The sequence below is a fragment of the Quercus suber genome, unplaced genomic scaffold (genome assembly GCF_002906115.3).
Source record: "Quercus suber isolate HL8 unplaced genomic scaffold, Cork oak 2.0 scaffold_25, whole genome shotgun sequence".
Taxonomy (NCBI): domain Eukaryota; kingdom Viridiplantae; phylum Streptophyta; class Magnoliopsida; order Fagales; family Fagaceae; genus Quercus; species Quercus suber.
The window spans coordinates 904,785-925,852 of NW_027069490.1; the positions used below are offsets into that span (position 1 = coordinate 904,785).

Sequence of the window (21,068 nt, forward strand, 5' to 3'; positions counted from 1 at the left end):
GCGCCGCGTATTGCTGCTAGGTTTTGCTATCATTACTCAGAAACCAACAGAAATTTGCCAAGTGTCATGCAAAAACCAATCACACATCATCGCACGTGTAAGCGATGACATAATCAGCTTCGCACGTGTAAGCGATGACATAATCAGCCTCGCACGTGTAAGCGATGACATAAGCGGACCAATCAAGCTCTGCCACATGTCACCAATCAAGCTCTGCCACATGTCACCAATCAAACTCCGCCACGTGTCGCTTACCTACTCCTAAACTCCTATAAATAGAAGCCTGCCTAAGGCATTTGGAGAGATCTAGGGGATCTGAGGAAGAGATCAAGGAGATCAAGGAGATCTAGAGATTTGGAGAGGGGACTAAACCATTTGAAGCACTCAGAAGTCCAGAAGCTCTGCCGGAATCAAGCTCTAAAGCCTCCAAGAACTTCAAGAACTTCAACCTTCAAATACGAAGAACATTCAAAGCAGAAATATCCAAACTACCTGCCTAGATCTCAAAGTTCACTAGAATCAAGCTCAAAAGTCTCCAGAAACCTCAACAAATCATAAATCAGCGAAGCTCTACGGATCAAGCCTCTAAAGCCCCGAAGAACTTCCACCACAAACCTTCAAGTACGAAGAACATTCAAAGAGGAATCATCCAAATCATATTCCTAAATCTCAAAGTTCACTGGAATCAAGCTCAGAAGCCTCCAAAAACCTCAACAAATCATAAATCAGTGAAGCTCTACGGATCAAGCCTCTAAAGCCCCGAAGAACTTCCACCACAAACTTTCGAATACGAAGAACATTCAAAAAGGAATCATCCAAATCATATTCCTAAATCTCAAAGTTCACTGGAATCAAGCTCAAAAGCCTCCAGAAACCTCACAAATCATAAATCAACGAAGCTCTATGGATTCAAGCCTCTAAAGCCCGAAGAACTTCCACCACAAACCTTCGAAGACGAAGAACACACGAAGAACACGAAGAACGTGAAGAACAAAGGATTTCTAACAAGCTCATAGCCAGAGATTCATTGTAATTCCGTTTCAATAATCTTCGATCCATCCTTCAACCAAATTGAAGGATACTTTGTGTTCAAGTGAAAATCACATTACCACAAATCCAATTAACAAATCTTTCAAGGAGATCGAATCAGAGGATCACTCTTTTGTAATTACAGAGAATTGTACCACACATATATTCAATACAAATTCGCATTTGTGACACTATTTTACTTGTTTGACTTTATTTCGAACCGAGAAATTTAGTCGTCCACATGGACCAAACTAAACTGAAGTGGACCAAAATGATACTCTGAAAAAAAAAAAAAAAAAAAAAACTTTAATTATATATATTTTATTTATAGAAATATAGTATTAGGATTTTTTCACTTGCTTCTTCGAATAGATGCATATTGGTTTTATTTAGGTTACAATGCAAGTGACTCAGATACGGATGAATCAAAAGGTAAATCAAAATAAGGTCAGGTCCGATTTGCTGTTGAATTTGCCAATAAAAAATTGAGTTCTATATCTTGCATTCCTATTTGTTCATTGAAAACAAATTATTTCTCAACTCTAGTTTCCTTCTGTTTAACGCTTAGTTATTAGTTATTACCCAACTTCAAGCTGTTTATACGGTTGTGATTATCTATTACACGAGAGAGCTGCATTCATTTTTCTCACCTCTTTAATTGACGTCCTTAAATATTTTGCCCTCTTCATGTATCTCAGGATATTTTGTTCTGCTATATCTACTGTTTCTTTTTATGCAAGGACCAACTTCAACTCTTCAAGCTGTTAAACTTTATATTCATTATCAAACAGTATTATTGGATTTATTGCTACTCTATAATCTTGTTAAACACCTGCATAATCCTTGTGCTTTATATATATATATATATAGTGATACTGAGCTTATTATGACTTTTATTTGCACAGAACTTCCATTTGAGCTATTAAAAAAAAAAAATCTGTAAGAAACATAAAGGCTGGACTTTTTCTTTGCTCATAATAATGACAAGAGAAATGAACAAGATTGCAAAGCATGCTGCAATTTAGATAAAAGCCACTTATATCTGAAGGAAATCATATCCAGCAACATATTGCATTACTAATTGAGGGAAAATATTTGGGACTTGGGAGGACAATTGGAGGTTCTAGTCTCTAAAGGTTGGCCTTTCAATTTTACATCCATTTTGCTTAATATCAGGGAAATGAAAAGGAAGGAATTATAAATGATCGATTGTGCCCAATTATTATGTAATATATATACCTCGTCTTCTGCAGTGAATTCACGGGCTGTGATGAGTTCCAACTCTAACTGCGTTTCAATGACAATCTACAGGATGGATATGTTGTTGTTTTGTTCTCTTTCTTTCTCTCTTATTTAGCTTCACCGGTTCTCTTCTGTATTTACTTTCTCTAGGTACATTGCATCCATGTGTTGTACTTATACCAAGAGTTAAAGGTTGAGTAGATTTTTCTTTCCTTTTTCCTTTTACAAAAATTTTTGTTCTCATCACTCATGGCATATTTTGTTGCGATGTTACATTTATGAGGCTGTAACTGCTAGGCTTGTTCTTTCTTTTGTTGATTCCAAATGTGTCACTTGGTTTTTTGAGTCATAATTATGAATAATCTTTCTTACATTGTATAGATTTGCATTGGATTCAAGACTGCAGTATACTAGCATACATAATCTCTTTTGCACAATGAAATTTTGTTTTATTTTGATCATGTAATATAACTTACAAGTTACAATCCACCTCTCACTTGGGTGTTTGATTCAAATATAAGTTACAACAGCCTTTACTAAGATTAAGTAAATAATGTTACAAGGTCACGCTTTACTTCCTATTTGGAAAATGTCATCTACCTTCGCGTTTGTCCTTTCTCCATTCCCATGGCTTCTCAGGATTTGATGAAGCCCACAGGCCAACTCGCTTAGCTTGAGCCTCTTTTTCCCACTGGTACATAATTCATAAACAAAGAAATTACAATGCTTGCGGATAGGTTTACATAGTGTTCTGGAAAACTCACTCTCACAGTGTTAGTGAGAGAGACTGCTTAACATGGAGAAAGCACAAGACTGAAGAAAAAGAAAATTTCTTACTGTTGCAAGTTCTGGGCGTTGGTCATAGGCTGTGTAGTGCCATGCAAAGCCTTTCTTGAGCATTAATTCCTGGCAGTGTGAGAAAAGAGAAATAAGTTAGCTCAGTGTTAACAGGTCCCAAAAAAAACTAATATTGTGAGAATTAGTACCTGAACAAATTTGCCATTGCAATATATGTCACCTACGCAGCGGCCATAACGATCTTCCCCATAAAAAAGGACTCTCAAACACTTTCCCTGCACAATCTTTGTCAGCTCCTCCTTTGCTTCTTTCCCGTATGGCATTGAACCCTCTGGTGCATCTATTCCCCTGTTCAGAAACTAACTCCTAAGGTTGAAAAAATAATACTAACAATAATAATAATTGCACTTTATCCTCCAAGGTTATGTTCTATCCCCCACTAAACTAGAATCAAACAATCAACCCTCTGATTGATAGTAGGCAAAATTCCTCCTGCTGTAAAAAATTTTCATCAATTTAAAAATTTTAACGAAAATTTCGCGAAGTCATAATGGGAGAAATTCTCTACATAGACATTACTTGATTTCAATTTTTTTGTTATTTACAACATTGAAATTGATCAAAATTGTTAATGGCAGGGGATATTTTTCCAGCCACCAATCAATTAGTGGAGACTTGCTCGATTTCATAGTTTAGTGGGGGATCGAATTTGACTGCATAATTTTAGGGGGACAAATTGCAAATAACCAAAAAAATAAGAGATTTAGCTACTTGAATCCTATGAGCCAGATAATTTTACCTTAGTCGAATTCGATACTTTCGAGCGAGGATTTCCTCATTGTTCTGAAAATTGAGTACCCTATAGGAAGAAAACAATTAAAAAAAATATAATATTGAATCAAAACTGGAATCAATGCCTAGTTGAAGACCAACCGATATCCAGAATCAATGATTTTTTTGTGAATTGCATCTGCTTTTGTATAATTTTTCTCAGCACGTGCTTGTGATCTTTGGGCAGCTGCTACTTGTACTTCTCTAGGAACACAAGATGACTCCCTTGGGTCTGTTGTACTGACATACACTGTCACTGTATCTCCATCAGCCACAGCTTTTGCATCAACCTAGTTTCATTCTAACAATTCATTAACAATAAGTTCATAGACAAAACGTTTTTCATAAATTTTTTCACAGCTTCTAAGGTAGCAAGTTGTTAATGGTAGATAATAAAATGATGTCTATGATGGACACATGAGAAAATCAATAACAACATGCCACTTCAGTAGGGAAAAATGTTATCTCTATAGTTATTCATTATATCAAACCCAGACTGAATTACGGTAACATACATTGAATCTAAAAAGAATGAAGTTCTTACTGGCAATGTCTGAAATTCATACTTTACTCCTGCAGGCAATGATGTTGGGGCCCCAGCACTGAGTTTAACTAGGGTATGAGGAAGAGGGAGACCATAGAAGGCTAACAAACCCTGCAAAATAGGCAATTAGAGAATGTTTGTAATTTTCTTCCATTATTATTCTATGCATTATGCAACAAGTTCTACATATATGTTGTGACAGATCTTTTATTGTACCTCAACATCTGCTTTTTGGTGTCTCTTCAGAGTCTCAATGACAAGCCTAGAAGCTTCTTCAGGTGTTTTTGGAGGGGGTTTAGCTGCTCTCCATGCCTCTAATATTTTTCTGTACCTTCATATATTGTCAAAATGTAACCTTTTTAGACAAAAAGCTATGCTATAGAGCCTATTCATCACTCTCTTTTTTCCGATTTCTTGCTAAATATCTAATAATTTTACTCTATAAAAAGAAAATTGTTGAGATAGATTGCATGCTAATTAATTACCAATTAGCTTGAGCCTTCTTAGACGAGACAACATGCTTGCTGAGTCCTTCCGGGACCTAAAAACAATTACAAGAAAATTTTAGATTAACACGATGAATATACTAAACCAACACAAAGATACTTAATTAGCTCAAAATTTAGCTTCATAATTACTTGAAGAAATCATTCCCAAAATATTGATCATCACTTAATTCAACATTGGGGTTACTATTTTAATTTTCAACACCCAAAAGTGTTGCTTCCTCTTCCAGAGCAGCCACTCTCTCATGGCATGAGAGAGAATGGGGTGCAAAAACATGTTTTTGGGGGGCTTGAAATAGCATTTGCCTTCATCATTTCTAGAAATTCCACCAAAAAAATAAAAAAAAAAGACTAACATAATGTTAATGTCTCTGTAACATTGTCTAATTCTTCCAGTCCAGGAGACTCTAGGTTCGAACCCTTCTCACTAGTTGTAAGAAAAGTAGAAGACAACAAAGAAATTAAAACTAGATTAAGACATAAAAATAAAAAAATAAAAACCTGGGAGGTGATCTCAAAGTGAAAGAGATCATGGGCTAGAGCAGAAACACCAACGGTGGCAGCCGACACACCATGATGTCCAAGTGATTCGGAGTCCCCAGCTGTTGTGGGCTTAAAACATTGCTCATATAAGAACCTTAAGGCGTTTCCCATTTTGGAATTTCCTCAATTTTCTGAGCCACACAGACTCACAGAGAGAAGATAATGATGAATTATGATGGAGCAAAGGAAGACTTTTTTTGTTAACAAGAATTAAAAGAAAGAGGTTTTTGGGTCGTGATTTTCGCAAGGAATCTTTGGATTATTAACAAGAGGGGAAGGCAAACGAAGCGTATAAGGAATCAGATTCACACGTGGCGAGTTCTGATTTGACATGGGTTTTTACATTTTACGATGAGGATCTATTTCTGTTGAGGTGCCCGTTGGGTTTAAATTGTTGGTCAACGGTGTTGCCGTACCTTTTAAGTTGAGTAACGAACACTTTTACTAGCTTTGCTTGTCCCACGCTCGATACAAGAGCGTAAACTAACCCATTTTTGCACATGCGGGTTTAGAAAAAATATTAGGTCCATTCATTAAGTCCTAAACCACTTTTAGTGTCTCCATCCTCTCTTAAAAAGTTATTATGTCTTTTGAGTTGAGTTATGATATATTTTTATGTTAAAATCTCTTTCCTACTCGCTTGTGTGTGTTTAAAAGAAAAAAAAAAATTGTGTTACGTTTACGATATTTTCATAACAAATTATTAATAGTAAGTTGTTATTAGTTGTAATTTAAATCTACTATTGAAATTACTTTTTTTACCACCAATAAAAACTTGTAAAAATCTGTCATTTATGATTTGTTGTGAAAATATTGTAGATATAATATTTCTCTTTTTTATTTTGTGGGTTGAAAAAAATGATTGAATGGTTGGTAGAGTTGGATCTTAGGAGTCATTCTTAGGTGTGAGACACTAAGAGTGAGAAAGAATAGAAACCATCCAATCAATATGATAATATATGCTTTTGTTTAGGGTATATTTTAACTGAATTAGGAGAGATTTTAATTAATCAATATGATAATCTATGCTATTGTTTAGTGTATAATTTAGCTGTATTAGGAGAGAGTTAATTAAGTTATTTATGTCCTTATTAAATCTATTGTTGTAGTATATAGGTATTTTGGCTTTTGTAATAACTAATAAGCAATCTCTTAGTCTCATTCTCTTGGCTTTTTTAAGTAATTAAGGAGAATGCTACTGTTTTTATTAATTAACGAAATTAAGTTTTCTCAACGAATTGGTATATTGGTCTGATGATAAAAATTTATCATTAGGAACGAACATCATAAATTCAAATTCTCTAAAAAAAAGTTTTCTCAAAAATCAACATGATAATATATATATATATATATTGTGGGGACGAGGATCCCACATCTGATTTAAATGGGCAGTCAAGGTAATTTTCGAAGATGCACATCGGACCTCAAGGATGAGCACTAGTTGTGTGAGGCGCATAAAGTTAAAATATCAAAAAGGAAATAAAGTAGACTTAGCACAGAATACGAGAAGAATGAAGAAAGAAGGGTATAGAAGTCGTCTCCTCCATATTAAATACAAGACAACCACCAATCTGGCCGCATTAATCATGAGGAAATGACCATGAATAGTGGTGGCATAGCTCAGATTATAGGGTAAAGCTTGCTAGTATGTTCTTGATGGGACTAGAGTTCTGGGATGGCAATCTTAGCCCTCCAAGTGTAAGATCCAAATAAGTTGTAGTTGGATATAAAAGTAAGAGGAAGATCCAGACGTAGGGGGAGAAGAAAAAAGAAAGAAAAGAATCTATCCATTTGTGAACCCAACCTAGGACTAGGCCTGAGGACCAACACTTTTATTTTTTTCTTAACTAGTTCTTAAACTGTAAATTAATAGAAGAGACACCCTTTCTTATTCAATTCTATGATATAAACATTCTGAGTTCGTGCACAGGATATCAGAATAAGATTTGACTTCCCATTTCTAAACAAAATTATTGTGATTGCAAGCAGCAAAACCCTCATTTTTTCTTAACCGGTTCTTAAACTGTAAATTAATAGAAGAGACACCCTTTCTTATTCAATTCTATGATATAAACATTCTGAGTTCGTGCACAGGAAATCAGAATAAGATTTGACTTCCCATTTCTAAACAAATTTATTGTGATTGCAAGCAGCAAAACCTTCATTTATTTCCATTCGAAATATGTAGTAATGTTAATGATATTGAGTAAGATTGTAAGCTTATAACCTTATGTAGGGACTCAATTTGGATTGACCCTGAGTGATGGGTTTTCAGCCCAATAAGCCCAAACAATAAATTTATAGAGAGTGGGCTAAGAGGTTTAGGTGCTGGCCGTCGATCACCATGCATGAACTTTTTCTATAAAGAATGCTAAGGGTTTCTTTATAAACGGGGGAATACTCCTCGGCCACAGGCCTGATGGGTCTCTTTTCTTATAAGGGCTAGCTTTTCTTATATAGTTTTCATCTTCCTATCTCCTCCTTCCATCTGTTGATCACCTATTGGCCTTTTTTTCTGGTCGTCCGTCCCATCATAGGCCTTATCGGTACTCAAGTGGTTCACTCTGATCAATGTTATCCTGCCAAGGGGTTACCTCCCCATTAATGCGGCCAGGGGGAGTTAGTTGAACGCATTAAATGTGAGAATGACAGCTTACTCTGGGGTTAGTCTCTCCCTAAAATCCCCCTCGTCAGGCCGAGGATGAGGTGGTCCTCGGCGTGGATTGGGAAAAGAGGCTTTCCCCAATTCAGCCTAACAACACAAAATGGCCTATGCACCTCGGCCTGGGCCTTGGGCTCGTTTCATGATGGGCCGAGGCTATCAGGCTCATAGGCCCCACACCTTAAATTACAACCAATTTTGTAGCTAAATTTTGTCATTTTTTTTAAATAGAGGATATTTACAATATAAAAAAAAAAAAAAAAAATTCTCATGAATATCAAAACACGGGGTTGTATAGGGTGTTAACTGTTAAGTTATTTAAAATTAGATATAATTCTTTATTGGGTGGAGTGTGGTAGGATTTTTTTGACACAATAATTTTTTAGATCTATGAAAGATTATATCTTCATTACAAATTAAAATTTTCCTATTTCATTTTTTTTTTTTAATTCTAATATGAGAGAGAGACATATGAAATCCCAATCTCTGTTGCAAAAGAGTCAAAATTACGGGTTGCATCAATTTGATATAATATGATATACAACTGATTTGAGATCCACACATGGAGTCTTTGAAAGATTGAAATTATAAAAATACTAATATTGCCTTTTGAAGATACTTTTATATACTTTAAATAATTGATATTTTTAATATATTATTACAAATTAATTTATTCCATCATGACACAATTGATCATTTGAGCTATTTAAGGCTGTAAATCATATAGCAAGCAACCCATATGAATAGATAAGAGTTAGGTTAGGGACGTAACATATTTCGTAATCTTTCAACAACTTGTCAATTCAGGGAACAACCTGTCACTCTTTGATCTATCAACAACAACCTATCATTTTAGAAAATTGAAAAAAAAAAAAAAAAGTTCATGAAATATATATATTTTGCTAAGTACTGTACGAAATAAATTGTGTTCATAGATTTTCTCTTATGGGTAAAATTTGTTGGCCATTGCTAGTAATTAAATTATAGTCACATTTCTGCAAGCCCAAGGGTGTCCATGGACTACCTAATATGTACACCACTATTTTTATAGGTCCCAGCTCCCATGGGTAAATCATGGTCTGCAACTCAACTTTTCTCGATCTGGTCCCATTACGTAGGGCCTGTAGTTACAATGGGCTTAAATCTACTGGTCCCAGACCTAATTACAACTCAACCCACAGATATCAACTTTTAGTGTGGTATAGTACTGGCTGCAAAATGAGCAATTTGGGCCAAACTCTCAAGGCTTCCCAATTGCCATTTTAAGTAGAACATATTCACATAAATATTCTTCCTGAACCCATTAAGAAAAAGCCTGAAAAGCTGAGACAAAAAAGGGTTTTGCTTTTTAGACTTTCAGCAAAAACATTGAACGGTGTTTGTGGTGACACCTATGGCTCTCTTTTTCTCCACTAACTTCTGCTTTCATTTTTCTCATTGTACATCTTCCATTTCCTCCTTAAAGATCCGTGTGAACTCAATATTCAACACTTAAATCTGGGGTCCTCAAATGAGATATAGGCATAAATTATTTTTTGGCACCATTGTCCCAACCAAACCCAGCAGTGTAATGATTTTTGCCAACCTTATGTGTGGAGGCTAGTCCCTCGAAAGTCAACATAGATAGGAATAAAGTGTGCTTTATCAAAGTGAAAATTCCCATCAATCACGTAAGAATCCAATACTCCTTTCTCCACTTTATATTTATGTGTTTGGGTTGCTAAGCCAAAAATTTAAAGGCCATTCCTCTCCTCCTTTGGCTTCTTTCTCCAAGCTACTAAAAGGGTCATTGAAATATAGAGACATCACCAAAATTCCGCATACTCTTCAATCACAATGGGCAATGTAAGTGGCATACCCTTCAAAACTCTTTTTGTATAGGGACACCCATTTTCTAATTTTATTTCAATTGCATTTTTTGCATTCAAGAGGTGATGGTTTCTCTGTTTTTACACATTAGGTGGTGGAATTGAAGGTGGGTTTGCACTGTGAAGATTGCATTAAGAAAATTTTAAAGGCCATCAAGAAGATGCAAGGTATTAATTTCTCTTAATTAAGTAGCACCTTTCTTATAATAATATGCTATTCTTTCAATAAACTTTTAATTTCTTTGATACTTGTTGGATCTTCTTGGCCAGCAGATATTGAAACATATAATGTGGATACGCAGCTCAACAAGGTCATAGTGACAGGTAACGTTACCAATGAAGAAGTCATCCGAGTTCTTCAGAAAATTGGCAAATCGGCAAGCACTTGGGAGGGGGAGGAGATAAATTGTTGAATCTAATTTAATTTCGCACCTCATCAAGATTGCACTAGAAATTGCAAGTTGTAGCCTACAAGATATTTTGATGGAAGAACGGAGAAAAAAAAAGTCACAAGGAGAGAATTGGTACTTTTATTTCTTATAAAATGGCTTTTTTATTTTCTCCAGTGTAAAATGAAGTAACATTAGTCATATAAAATGACTAATATTGTAAAAGGGCATAAGTTGAACATCAATAATTATTAACTTCCCACTTTGCTCTACTTATATTTTTAATTTTTGAGGCCATACTCTCTTTTCTTCCATTTTTTTTTTCACATAGTAAATTTCCGATATACAAGTTGATTAGTATATGATAATTCTAGCCTTATTAAATTTAAGGGTAAAAACTAAAAACCTTAAACTTTGATTCCAAGTGTTTGTTCGAGTTTTATTGACTATTGAGCTTAAGAAATAAACGAAGCATATTTACACCTAAAAAAAGGGTTAAATTTAAAGAAGTTGTTCATAATCTATATAAGTTGAATCAAACGAGCACACCATTATTAACCAATTAACATGTTGGAGATATTTGTAACTTACAATTAGAGATGGTTATCAAATCAAGTAGTAATAACAAAAGGGTACAAAAAGCAAAGTTTACAAGAAATCAAACACAGGATTTATGTACAAAAACTATGCGAGTAAAAAGAACTACAGCAAATACAAGCTGGGAAACACCAGCACATGATCCTCCTTAACTCACTGAATCGGAAATCTGATCCAGTTTACCTCGGCTGCTGAATCGTCCGTGGGCTCACTTTAACATTGACAATCTTCGGGGCTTTTTCCATATACCTCGGCACTTTAGCTAGAGCTCGTGCTTTCGGCCATTTCAATGTCCCTATTGAAACCAAATCCTTGCAAAAATTTCTCTCTTCTTCCTCATCTGCCACACAAAAATTAATTAAAAAAAGAAAAGAAAAGAAAGAGAGAGGCAGTGGTTCAACTCAAAATAATCTTGGTTAAATTACAGTTGATAATCACTTTTGTTTTAAAATCCTTCCATGGTTATTTAAGTGTGGTAAAAAATAATTAAAATTAAAAAGAAAGAAAGAAAGAAAGACCATAAGATCTTCTTAAAACCATTTTAAAAGTTAAGAATTAAAACGAGTTTTTTTTAAAAAAAAAAAAAATATATATATATATATATATAAATACGATTTTGAAACATAGATCAAAAGGTTGAGAATTAAGTATACAATTTAAGGTTCCGCTTGAGTTCAACACTCGAACATATTGGACTAATACCATTCAAACATGTGTTTAAAATTGAAAACGAATCGGGTGAAGCTTTACGGCTTTACCCTACAACTTTTTTTTTTTTTTGAGAAAGTTTTACACTACAACTTAACCTAAAAATTTCAAAACATTTATTCATAACATATTGATATATATGATTGGTGGAACCAAAAAACAAGATAACAAATAAACCCAACGTTTAAAAATTGTCAAGTAAATTTGTAAGAGTTTTTTATGTATAAAATTTATAATATCCTAAACAACAAACAAAAAAGATTGAATGAAAACTTTGTCAAAATGAACTCAACCTTTCAACTTACGTTGGTCAACGTAGTAATCGTCGAAGAGAGCATCGATGTCGTCTGGGAGGACAGGGTCGTGAATATCAGGAAAGAAGGGGTCATTTTGGGGATCTTGGAAGCGTTCTTGGAGCCAGTATTCGCGGAACCAAGGTGAGGATTGGACCAGTTCCCACCATTCATCTGAGAAGTCCTCCACCGTCCGATAAGCCAATGGTACGAACAACGGAGCGTTGGGATTCAAAGTTGAAGACGATGTTCTCTGAGAAATTACTTCCATTGCCACTTCTCTCCAATCTGCAAAACTAAACAAAAGAAAGTTTGGGCTGATGAGGATAAGAATAGTTGTGGAACTTTTCATCGTGGTCAATATATAGTGATAAGTGCAAACAAAACGACATTGGCTTGAGTGTTATCACATAAATGACCTTACGTATTTCAAAGTAATTTTTAGGGACTTCACGGAAAATATACTTCTTACTGTCACAATTATGGAGGATATATTCATTAAATTTATAGTAAAATTTATTGAGAAAACACTGTATTTCGGGCTACAAGCCTACAATAGTAAAATTCACTGAGGAAACATCATTTTTGGGGCTACGAGAATAGCTAAGAAATGCATTGCACTGGGGTTTTTTTTTTTTTTTTTTGGAATTATTAATTGAGGGTAAACACTGGAACATTGACTGTGAAAAGAGTACACAGACCGAGACTACAGACACATCTAAAAAGTGGTCCTAGATATGGGTTTCTCCGAAACTGGTAATTTTGGACGTAGGTTTCTCTTTTTGTGCTCCAGCACATGGTTTTGCTAGAGTACCCTGTATTTTTTTGTCTTTTTGTTTTCTTCTAGATTCAGCTAATTTGAGCACCGGCCAAGTCATTAATAGCGAGGTCTTCATCCGGCTTGAATGTGGATCTTATAGATAGAGAGGTCTTCATCGGCTTGAAATTGGATCAATTCGTACCTTTCTCTTTTCTATTTTAACATAAGTGGGATTGTAAAATAATAAAAAATAAAGAAAGTAAGTTTTTATATTAAAATAGATATATTTTTTTTGTAAAAATTGATATGAATGTATTAAATCCTCATAAGATCTACGTTCGAAACATCTCACGTCAGATTATCTATATTGCACTAAATTTCATTAAAATATAAGTTTTTATTGTTTTTTTTTTATTCACACACAACAACCATTATCAACTCACTTCATTAATTCTTGGGATGAGTAAAAAAAAAAGTTTTGCTTACCTCTAATACTTTTTGTGGGGCCCGAGGGTTTGTCAACCCCAGCCCACTTTATGTCAAGCCTGAAGGCCTATACCGAGAAGGTAGAAACGTTCGAGGACGAAAGTAAGAAGCATGGGTTCCTAAGAAACTTAGCTGAGGACAATCCTGTCCTCGACCAACCGAGATCATAGAAGGGAAGAGCAGCACACTACCAAAGGCAACCTCCCAAAGCATCCCAAGAAAGAAACAGATACAATGGGTCAACTATGGGAGCATGGAGGAGGAGCAATTCTAGGAGGAACTATCACCTCCACGTTAAATGCCCACAACTAACATTCTGGCCGCATTAATGAGGAAATGACCTCTGGACAATGCTGCCTTGGTCGCCGTAGCTCATGGAAAGCTAAGGAAGGTGGCTGATGGGATAAGCACTCAAGTAGTAGCCTGTATGATCAATAGATAAAGGGCCAAGATTAACTAAGAGGGAGTATATAATGTAAAGATGTCCTCCCTAAAAGGGGACACAGAACAAAAAAAAAAAAAAAAGCACAAGAGAGGAGAGTAATTGGGACCAACTTAGAGCTCGGTGTAATCTGATATGGAGAAAAGCAATAAGAACTACTAACCCTTCAGTTGAGGGCCGAGGGCAGACTTTCACACTTCATATCCGTGTCTTAGTTATTTAACCATCTCATAACCATGTTTAGTCATTGTAATCCTTATTAAGGCCTAGTTCTTACGCCCATTCTCTACAAATTCATTGTATTGGGCTAGTTGGGCTTGAGTTCATCCATCCAAAAAGTAGAAGTAACCGAGCCCAATTCCTACAATTGGCACCGTTTGTGGAAAAGAACTTGTGTGCTAGTAAGGGCAATGATCAAGCATGGTAGGATCAGGCCCTCACCTAGCAGGCTCCCATCAACCCGAGCTGGCTAAGTCCTAGCAGCAGGGTAACTTCCACAACCTTGAGCGTGATCGAAATGAAGAGAACGGAAGGTTTCGAGAGGAAAGTGTACACACCACTAAAACTAGTATAAGCCACTCTCGTGGGGGCAGCCACGTGCTCCAAAGACGAAATAACAACCAGGCCATGCAACAAGAAGAAGAAGTTAGGAGCCATATATCCCAGAGACTGGATGATAAGCTGGCCATGCAGCAAGAGATAGACAACCTAAAGAGAAAATTGCATCATGCACAACGAAAGCGGTCTCGCCCTAGTCCTGACATGCCCTCTGAAGACGAAAACGACGACGACTACAGGCAAAGGTCGAGAACTCCTCTAAGCGAGACCTTCTCCCACGAAGAAGAACACCACCGGTGGCGTAAGCATAAAAGCCCACCCCCTAGGGGCTTGGGGAGCGATGCCATGAGTAGGGCACCAGATCAACTCTCCAAGTCACCTTTCACACGCCATATAGAAGAGGCTATGCTTCCATGGCAGTTCCAGCAGCCAACCTTCGCCATTTATAACGACAAAACGGACCCTGTGAAGCATGTGAGCCAGTACAACCAAAGGATGGCTGTCCACTCTAAAGACGAGGCACTGATGTGTAAGGTCTTCCCATCTAGCCTGGGACCAGTGGCAATGAGGTGGTTCAATGGTTTGAAGACGAACTCCATAGGTTTGTACAGACAACTAACCCAAGCCTTTAACTCCCGCTTCGTTACCAACAGCAAGGCCCCTCGACCCCTGAGTGCGCTATTGTCTTTATTCATGCATGATGGAGAAACTCTAAAGGCCTACTTGGACCGATACTGGGAGATGTACAATGAACTGGATGACAACTTTGACGACGTTGCCATCAACACCTTCAAGAATGGTCTCCCAACTGGGCACGGCTTGAGAAAGTCTCTAATTGGCAAGCCTGCCACCAGTGTGCGCCAACTAATGGATCGGATCAATAAGTACAAACGAGTAGAGGAAGATCAGCTGCAGGGTAAAGGAAAATAGAAGGTTATCCCCTAGGAGAGGAGGGATTTCAAGTCGAACCGATATAACAACAACTATCCAATGAGAGACTTTGTAGGGCAATCCAGAGCAACCAACACGCAGGCTGTCAATACTGTCTTCCAGGAACTAGTACACCGGGTGTTAAAGACATTAAGAACGAACCATACTTTAAGTGACCGAACAAGATGGTGGGAGAGCCCACAAAGTGCAATCAGAATCTTTATTGCCAATACTACCAGGACCACGGACATGCCACGGAGGACTGCAGGAATATCTGGAACTATCTGGACCAACTGGTCTAAGAAGGAAAGCTGAAGCACCTTCTGCATCATTCCAGTTGCTCCTAAGGCTAGGGCCATCAGAAGCCCCAAAGAGATGTTGCGCTGAGACCACCCACGGGGACGATCAATGTGATCTTGGCCACGCCAGGACAAACAGGCACGCGCCCTTCGCAAGTGATGTCTGTGGCTCAGCTGCCTGCCGAGGAGTCCCAGCCAGAGCCAAAGAGGGCCAGGAGGAATTTTCACCCAATCTTGAGTTTTNAGGGCAATGATCAAGCATGGTAGGATCAGGCCCTCACCTAGCAGGCTCCCATCAACCCGAGCTGGCTAAGTCCTAGCAGCAGGGTAACTTCCACAACCTTGAGCGTGATCGAAATGAAGAGAACGGAAGGTTTCGAGAGGAAAGTGTACACACCACTAAAACTAGTATAAGCCACTCTCGTGGGGCAGCCACGTGCTCCAAAGACGAAATAACAACCAGGCCATGCAACAAGAAGAAGAAGTTAGGAGCCATATATCCCAGAGACTGGATGATAAGCTGGCCATGCAGCAAGAGATAGACAACCTAAAGAGAAAATTGCATCATGCACAACGAAAGCGGTCTCGCCCTAGTCCTGACATGCCCTCTGAAGACGAAAACGACGACGACTACAGGCAAAGGTCGAGAACTCCTCTAAGCGAGACCTTCTCCCACGAAGAAGAACACCACCGGTGGCGTAAGCATAAAAGCCCACCCCCTAGGGGCTTGGGGAGCGATGCCATGAGTAGGGCACCAGATCAACTCTCCAAGTCACCTTTCACACGCCATATAGAAGAGGCTATGCTTCCATGGCAGTTCCAGCAGCCAACCTTCGCCATTTATAACGACAAAACGGACCCTGTGAAGCATGTGAGCCAGTACAACCAAAGGATGGCTGTCCACTCTAAAGACGAGGCACTGATGTGTAAGGTCTTCCCATCTAGCCTGGGACCAGTGGCAATGAGGTGGTTCAATGGTTTGAAGACGAACTCCATAGGTTTGTACAGACAACTAACCCAAGCCTTTAACTCCCGCTTCGTTACCAACAGCAAGGCCCCTCGACCCCTGAGTGCGCTATTGTCTTTATTCATGCATGATGGAGAAACTCTAAAGGCCTACTTGGACCGATACTGGGAGATGTACAATGAACTGGATGACAACTTTGACGACGTTGCCATCAACACCTTCAAGAATGGTCTCCCAACTGGGCACGGCTTGAGAAAGTCTCTAATTGGCAAGCCTGCCACCAGTGTGCGCCAACTAATGGATCGGATCAATAAGTACAAACGAGTAGAGGAAGATCAGCTGCAGGGTAAAGGAAAATAGAAGGTTATCCCCTAGGAGAGGAGGGATTTCAAGTCGAACCGATATAACAACAACTATCCAATGAGAGACTTTGTAGGGCAATCCAGAGCAACCAACACGCAGGCTGTCAATACTGTCTTCCAGGAACTAGTACACCGGGTGTTAAAGACATTAAGAACGAACCATACTTTAAGTGACCGAACAAGATGGTGGGAGAGCCCACAAAGTGCAATCAGAATCTTTATTGCCAATACTACCAGGACCACGGACATGCCACGGAGGACTGCAGGAATATCTGGAACTATCTGGACCAACTGGTCTAAGAAGGAAAGCTGAAGCACCTTCTGCATCATTCCAGTTGCTCCTAAGGCTAGGGCCATCAGAAGCCCCAAAGAGATGTTGCGCTGAGACCACCCACGGGGACGATCAATGTGATCTTGGCCACGCCAGGACAAACAGGCACGCGCCCTTCGCAAGTGATGTCTGTGGCTCAGCTGCCTGCCGAGGAGTCCCAGCCAGAGCCAAAGAGGGCCAGGAGGAATTTTCACCCAATCTTGAGTTTTACAGAGGAAGATAAGATTAAAACCACTCAGCCCCACGATGATGCGCTAGTAATCACTCTCAGGATCGGGGACTATGATATAAAGAGAGTAATGATGGACAATGGCAACGGGGCCGAGATCATGTACCCCGACCTTTATAAAGGGCTGGGGTTGAAGCCAGAAGATTTGATGCCTTATTGCTCTCCTTTGATGAGCTTTGATGGAAGCTTGTTACTCGAAAGGGTATGATTAGGCTACCCATCCAGATCGGCCTAGAGATAGTGGAGGTGAACTTCATCGTGGTGGACACGTACTCTCCATACACAGCCATCATTGGCAGACCTTAACTTCACACCCTGGGGGCAGTTGCCTCCTCCTTGCACCAGAAGGTGAAATTTCCATCAAGGGACCAGGTTTTTGAAATCCATGGTTGCCAATCCACCGCAAGGCAGTGTATGGTGACCGCCATTTCACATCAACTTGACGCAGAGTCCTCGGCCTCTGCCGAAAAGAGCCTATAGCAATCAAAAGCCCCGGTGGCGCCTTCTGATGCAGCCGACAAGGAAATGAAATGAGAAGATCTAGAGAAAGTGGTCATTGGTGATGACCCAGAGAAGTTCTTCCAGGTCGGGGCTCGGCTGCCTCTTCGGGAGAAGGAGGAATTGATTGAGTTCCTCAAACAGAGCATTGACGTGTTTGCATGGGACGCCTGTGATGCTCCAGGGATTGATCCATCCTTCATCTGTCACCACCTCAATGTCAATCCGTCCATCACTCCCAAGAAGCAGCCACCCCGACCCCCATTAAGGGAGCATGTTGATGCGATAAAAGAAGAAGTGAAGAAGCTTAAGCGTGTAGGGGCTATCAAAAAGGTCTTCTACCCAGAATGGTTGGCCAACACTGTGGTGGTCAAGAAAAAAAGTGGAAAATTGAGGGTTTGTGTAGACTTCACAGACCTAAATAGGGCGTGCCCAAAGGACCCATTTCCTATGCCTCGAATAGACCAGCTAGTGGATGCAACTGTAGGCCATCCTCGGATGAGTTTCTTAGAAGCCTTTTAGGGCTATCATCAAATATCGCTAGCCTTGGAGGATCAAGAGAAAACAGCCTTTGTGACACCCATTAGGAACTACCACTACAAGGTAATGTCGTTCAGTTTGAAGAACGTAGGGTCCACCTATCAAAGGATGATGATGAGAATGTTCGAGCCACTGTTGGGCAAGAGCATCAAGGTCTATGTTGATGATATGGTGGTGAAGAGTAAAGAGGTATCTGAACATTTAGAAGACCTCGGCTACACCATTAATGTCTTGAGGAAACACAAGTTGCGCCTAAATGCCTCCAAATGCTCGTTTGGCATGGGATCTAGCAAGTTCTTGGGCTATATTATTACTCACCGGGGGATTGAGGTTGATCCCGACCAGATCAAGGCTATTAGCAATCTAAAGCCCCTGCAAACCCCAAGGAGGTCTAAAAGCTCACTAGAATGATCGCGGCCCTGAATCGATTCATTTCCAGGTTGGCTGATAGGTGTAGACCTTTCTACCTCCTGATCAACAAATGGAAGGGATTTGAGTGGTCTGAGGATTGTGTCGTGGCCTTCCAGCAACTCAAGGAGTACCTATCCTGGCCACCTATCATGTCCAATCCTAAAGCCGATGAAGTCCTATATGCATACATTGCTATGGCCCCTTATGCTATAAGCCTAGTGCTAATACGGGATGACAACGACGTTCAAAAGCTAGTCTATTACGTGAGCAAGTCGCTACATGAAGCTGAGGTCAAGTACTTACCCATGGAGAAAGCCATACTAGCTGTGGTTCACGCTACACAAAAGTTTCTACATTATTTCCAGCCCACATAGTGGTTGTCCTAACCTAACTACCCTTGAAGTCTGTACTTCGGACCGCTGATTACACTGGAAGGATCGCCAAGTGGAACACAATTCTGGGGGCTTTTAACATCAAGTACGTGCCTCGGACCTCTATAAAGGGGCAGGTCCTGGCTGATTTGGTGGCCGAGTTTTCCGAACCACTAGTAGAAGCAATAGTCGAGAAGAGAAGCATGGACGAAAAATCGGTTGGGCAATCTCTATCCAGGGCCCCCATGTTAGAAGGTGTACGTTGATGGCGCGGCAAACCAAAGGGGATCCGGAGTGGGGCTAGTCCTGGTATCCCCTGAGAAGTCTGTCATAGAGAAATCCTTGAGACTTAGGTTCTCGACCATAAATAACGAGGCCGAGTGTGAGGCCTTGTTATAAGGGATGATCATGGTGCAGAAAATAGGAGGAAAAATAGTGGAAATGTTCTCCGATTCAAGACTGGTGGTAGGCCAGGTAAAGAGAGAGCTGAAAGCTAGAGTCACATTACAATGCTTAAAAAAAAAAAAAAAAAGGCAAAAGGGCCAAGGAGCCTATTTCTTTAACTTAATCCTCTTCCCCCCCTTGGGAGACTAGTCTGTGGCGGCCTCGGGGTCCTCAAAGCTCTGACTTTGAGGAATAACCCGCAGAGGTATCGCAGAGAGAGTTGTCTCCTTGGCGAGAAGGACCTGGGCATCAGAGGAGGGGTTTGCAGCCTCCTAGGGTGCTTCCTCGTTAGGACCTTTGTCTGTTTCAATTACCCCAGGAGGATCAGCTTCCCTGGTAGGCTCGTCAGAAGTGGTAGCAGCAAGGGCATCTTCATTTGGAGCAGTATCGACTTCCTCAGTGGCCACCTGAGCCTCGAAGCTAGAGCGGGCAGCCTCACGTATGGCAGGAGGAAAGTAGACATTCTCAACCTTTCATAGGTCGGATGAAGCCTCAACTCCAGCTTGTTTGAGAGTCTCATTCCAAGTCTGGGAGCAGTAGAGTCTGCATACCCCAGGGACTTGAACTTTAAGGGCGGCCTCCGTCTTAGCCACCCCCATGGCATAGGCCGCCTCCTCAGCTGCCTCCTTAGAAGCCTGAGCCTCTACCATGCCAAAATCTGCCTCTTCCTTAGCCCTTAGAGCTTCGTTTCTAGCAAACTCTGCAACGTTTCTAGCTCCCTCTGCCTTAGTCGCCTTTTTCTTCAGCTTGGCGATTTGCTCTTTGGCAATCGTCAGCTGCTCCTCCGCCTCAAGCAAGAGCCTCGTTTGGTCCTTGGCCTGCCTTTGGGCGCCTTCCTGGCCTACCTTTATGGTGCTATCCCTAGCCCTAGTCATCTCCTTAAGATCCTCCTTGGCTTTCACGAGATCAGCCTCGGAGGCCTTAAGGGTCCGAACAACTTCTAGGCACTTGTCACGCTCGCTATCTAGGGCCCTGCTTTGACTGTTGGCTGCCTCCTCCAATCTAAAAGTGGCTTGGACAGCCTGCCAATAGAAACAAGTGCACAGTAAATGGGAAATTCAAAAAAAAAAAAATCAAATAACAAGTGCCAAAAGTCTTACCATGCCCAAGTACCTCTTGAGGTTTAGGAAGACCTCCTTACTCCTCAAGTTCTCCAATTCGGCCATGTCAATGGGGAGCAGAAGGGACCTCTCTAACGCGTCAACCACGTATGTGCCTTCACCCCCCTGAAGTCCCTGAGGGAAGCATTATCCATCAGGGGCTCCCCATGGAGCATTGGGACGGGGAGTCAGGCCTGGGGCTTAACCTATAAGGCCACTTCTTTCCCTTGGCCCTGATGCCCCGTTTTCTACTGCTTGGAGGGCTGCTGAACGTCATCCTCCTCCTAAGAAGAACGAGTCTTGTCTCCTCCCATGGTCCTCTTGCCCTTG

The 21,068-nt window shown here is 40.0% G+C and overlaps 3 protein-coding genes across 4 annotated transcripts; 1 reads left to right on the plus strand and 2 right to left on the minus strand.

The window, feature by feature from the left end:
- Positions 1–2,698: 2,698 nt before the first annotated feature.
- On the minus strand, positions 2,699–5,767 carry LOC112008747 (staphylococcal-like nuclease CAN2). Its single transcript, XM_024041078.2, has 9 exons — positions 5,452–5,767; positions 4,930–4,985; positions 4,661–4,775; positions 4,445–4,555; positions 4,003–4,190; positions 3,869–3,928; positions 3,258–3,417; positions 3,109–3,177; positions 2,699–2,962 (listed from the first exon to the last, which is right to left on the minus strand). The coding sequence occupies exons 1-9, from the start codon at positions 5,602–5,604 to the stop codon at positions 2,864–2,866; spliced, it is 1,011 nt and encodes a 336-aa protein (XP_023896846.1). The 5' UTR covers positions 5,605–5,767; the 3' UTR covers positions 2,699–2,863.
- A 3,925-nt stretch (positions 5,768–9,692) lies between these two features.
- Positions 9,693–10,684, plus strand: LOC112008758 (copper transport protein ATX1). Its single transcript, XM_024041094.2, has 3 exons — positions 9,693–10,000; positions 10,116–10,191; positions 10,297–10,684. The coding sequence occupies exons 1-3, from the start codon at positions 9,992–9,994 to the stop codon at positions 10,434–10,436; spliced, it is 225 nt and encodes a 74-aa protein (XP_023896862.1). The 5' UTR covers positions 9,693–9,991; the 3' UTR covers positions 10,437–10,684.
- A 258-nt stretch (positions 10,685–10,942) lies between these two features.
- On the minus strand, positions 10,943–12,563 carry LOC112008745 (protein EARLY RESPONSIVE TO DEHYDRATION 15). Of its 2 annotated transcripts, XM_065767086.1 has the most exons (3): positions 12,435–12,563; positions 12,023–12,306; positions 10,943–11,349 (listed from the first exon to the last, which is right to left on the minus strand). In XM_065767086.1, exons 2-3 carry the CDS (start codon positions 12,279–12,281, stop codon positions 11,189–11,191), a joined length of 420 nt encoding a protein of 139 aa, XP_065623158.1. In that variant the 5' UTR covers positions 12,282–12,306; positions 12,435–12,563; the 3' UTR covers positions 10,943–11,188. The 2 variants fall into 2 exon arrangements, with proteins under 2 accessions (XP_065623158.1, XP_023896844.1); XM_024041076.2 differs by lacking the exon at positions 12,435–12,563 and having other exon boundaries at positions 12,023–12,377.
- Positions 12,564–21,068: the final 8,505 nt, after the last annotated feature.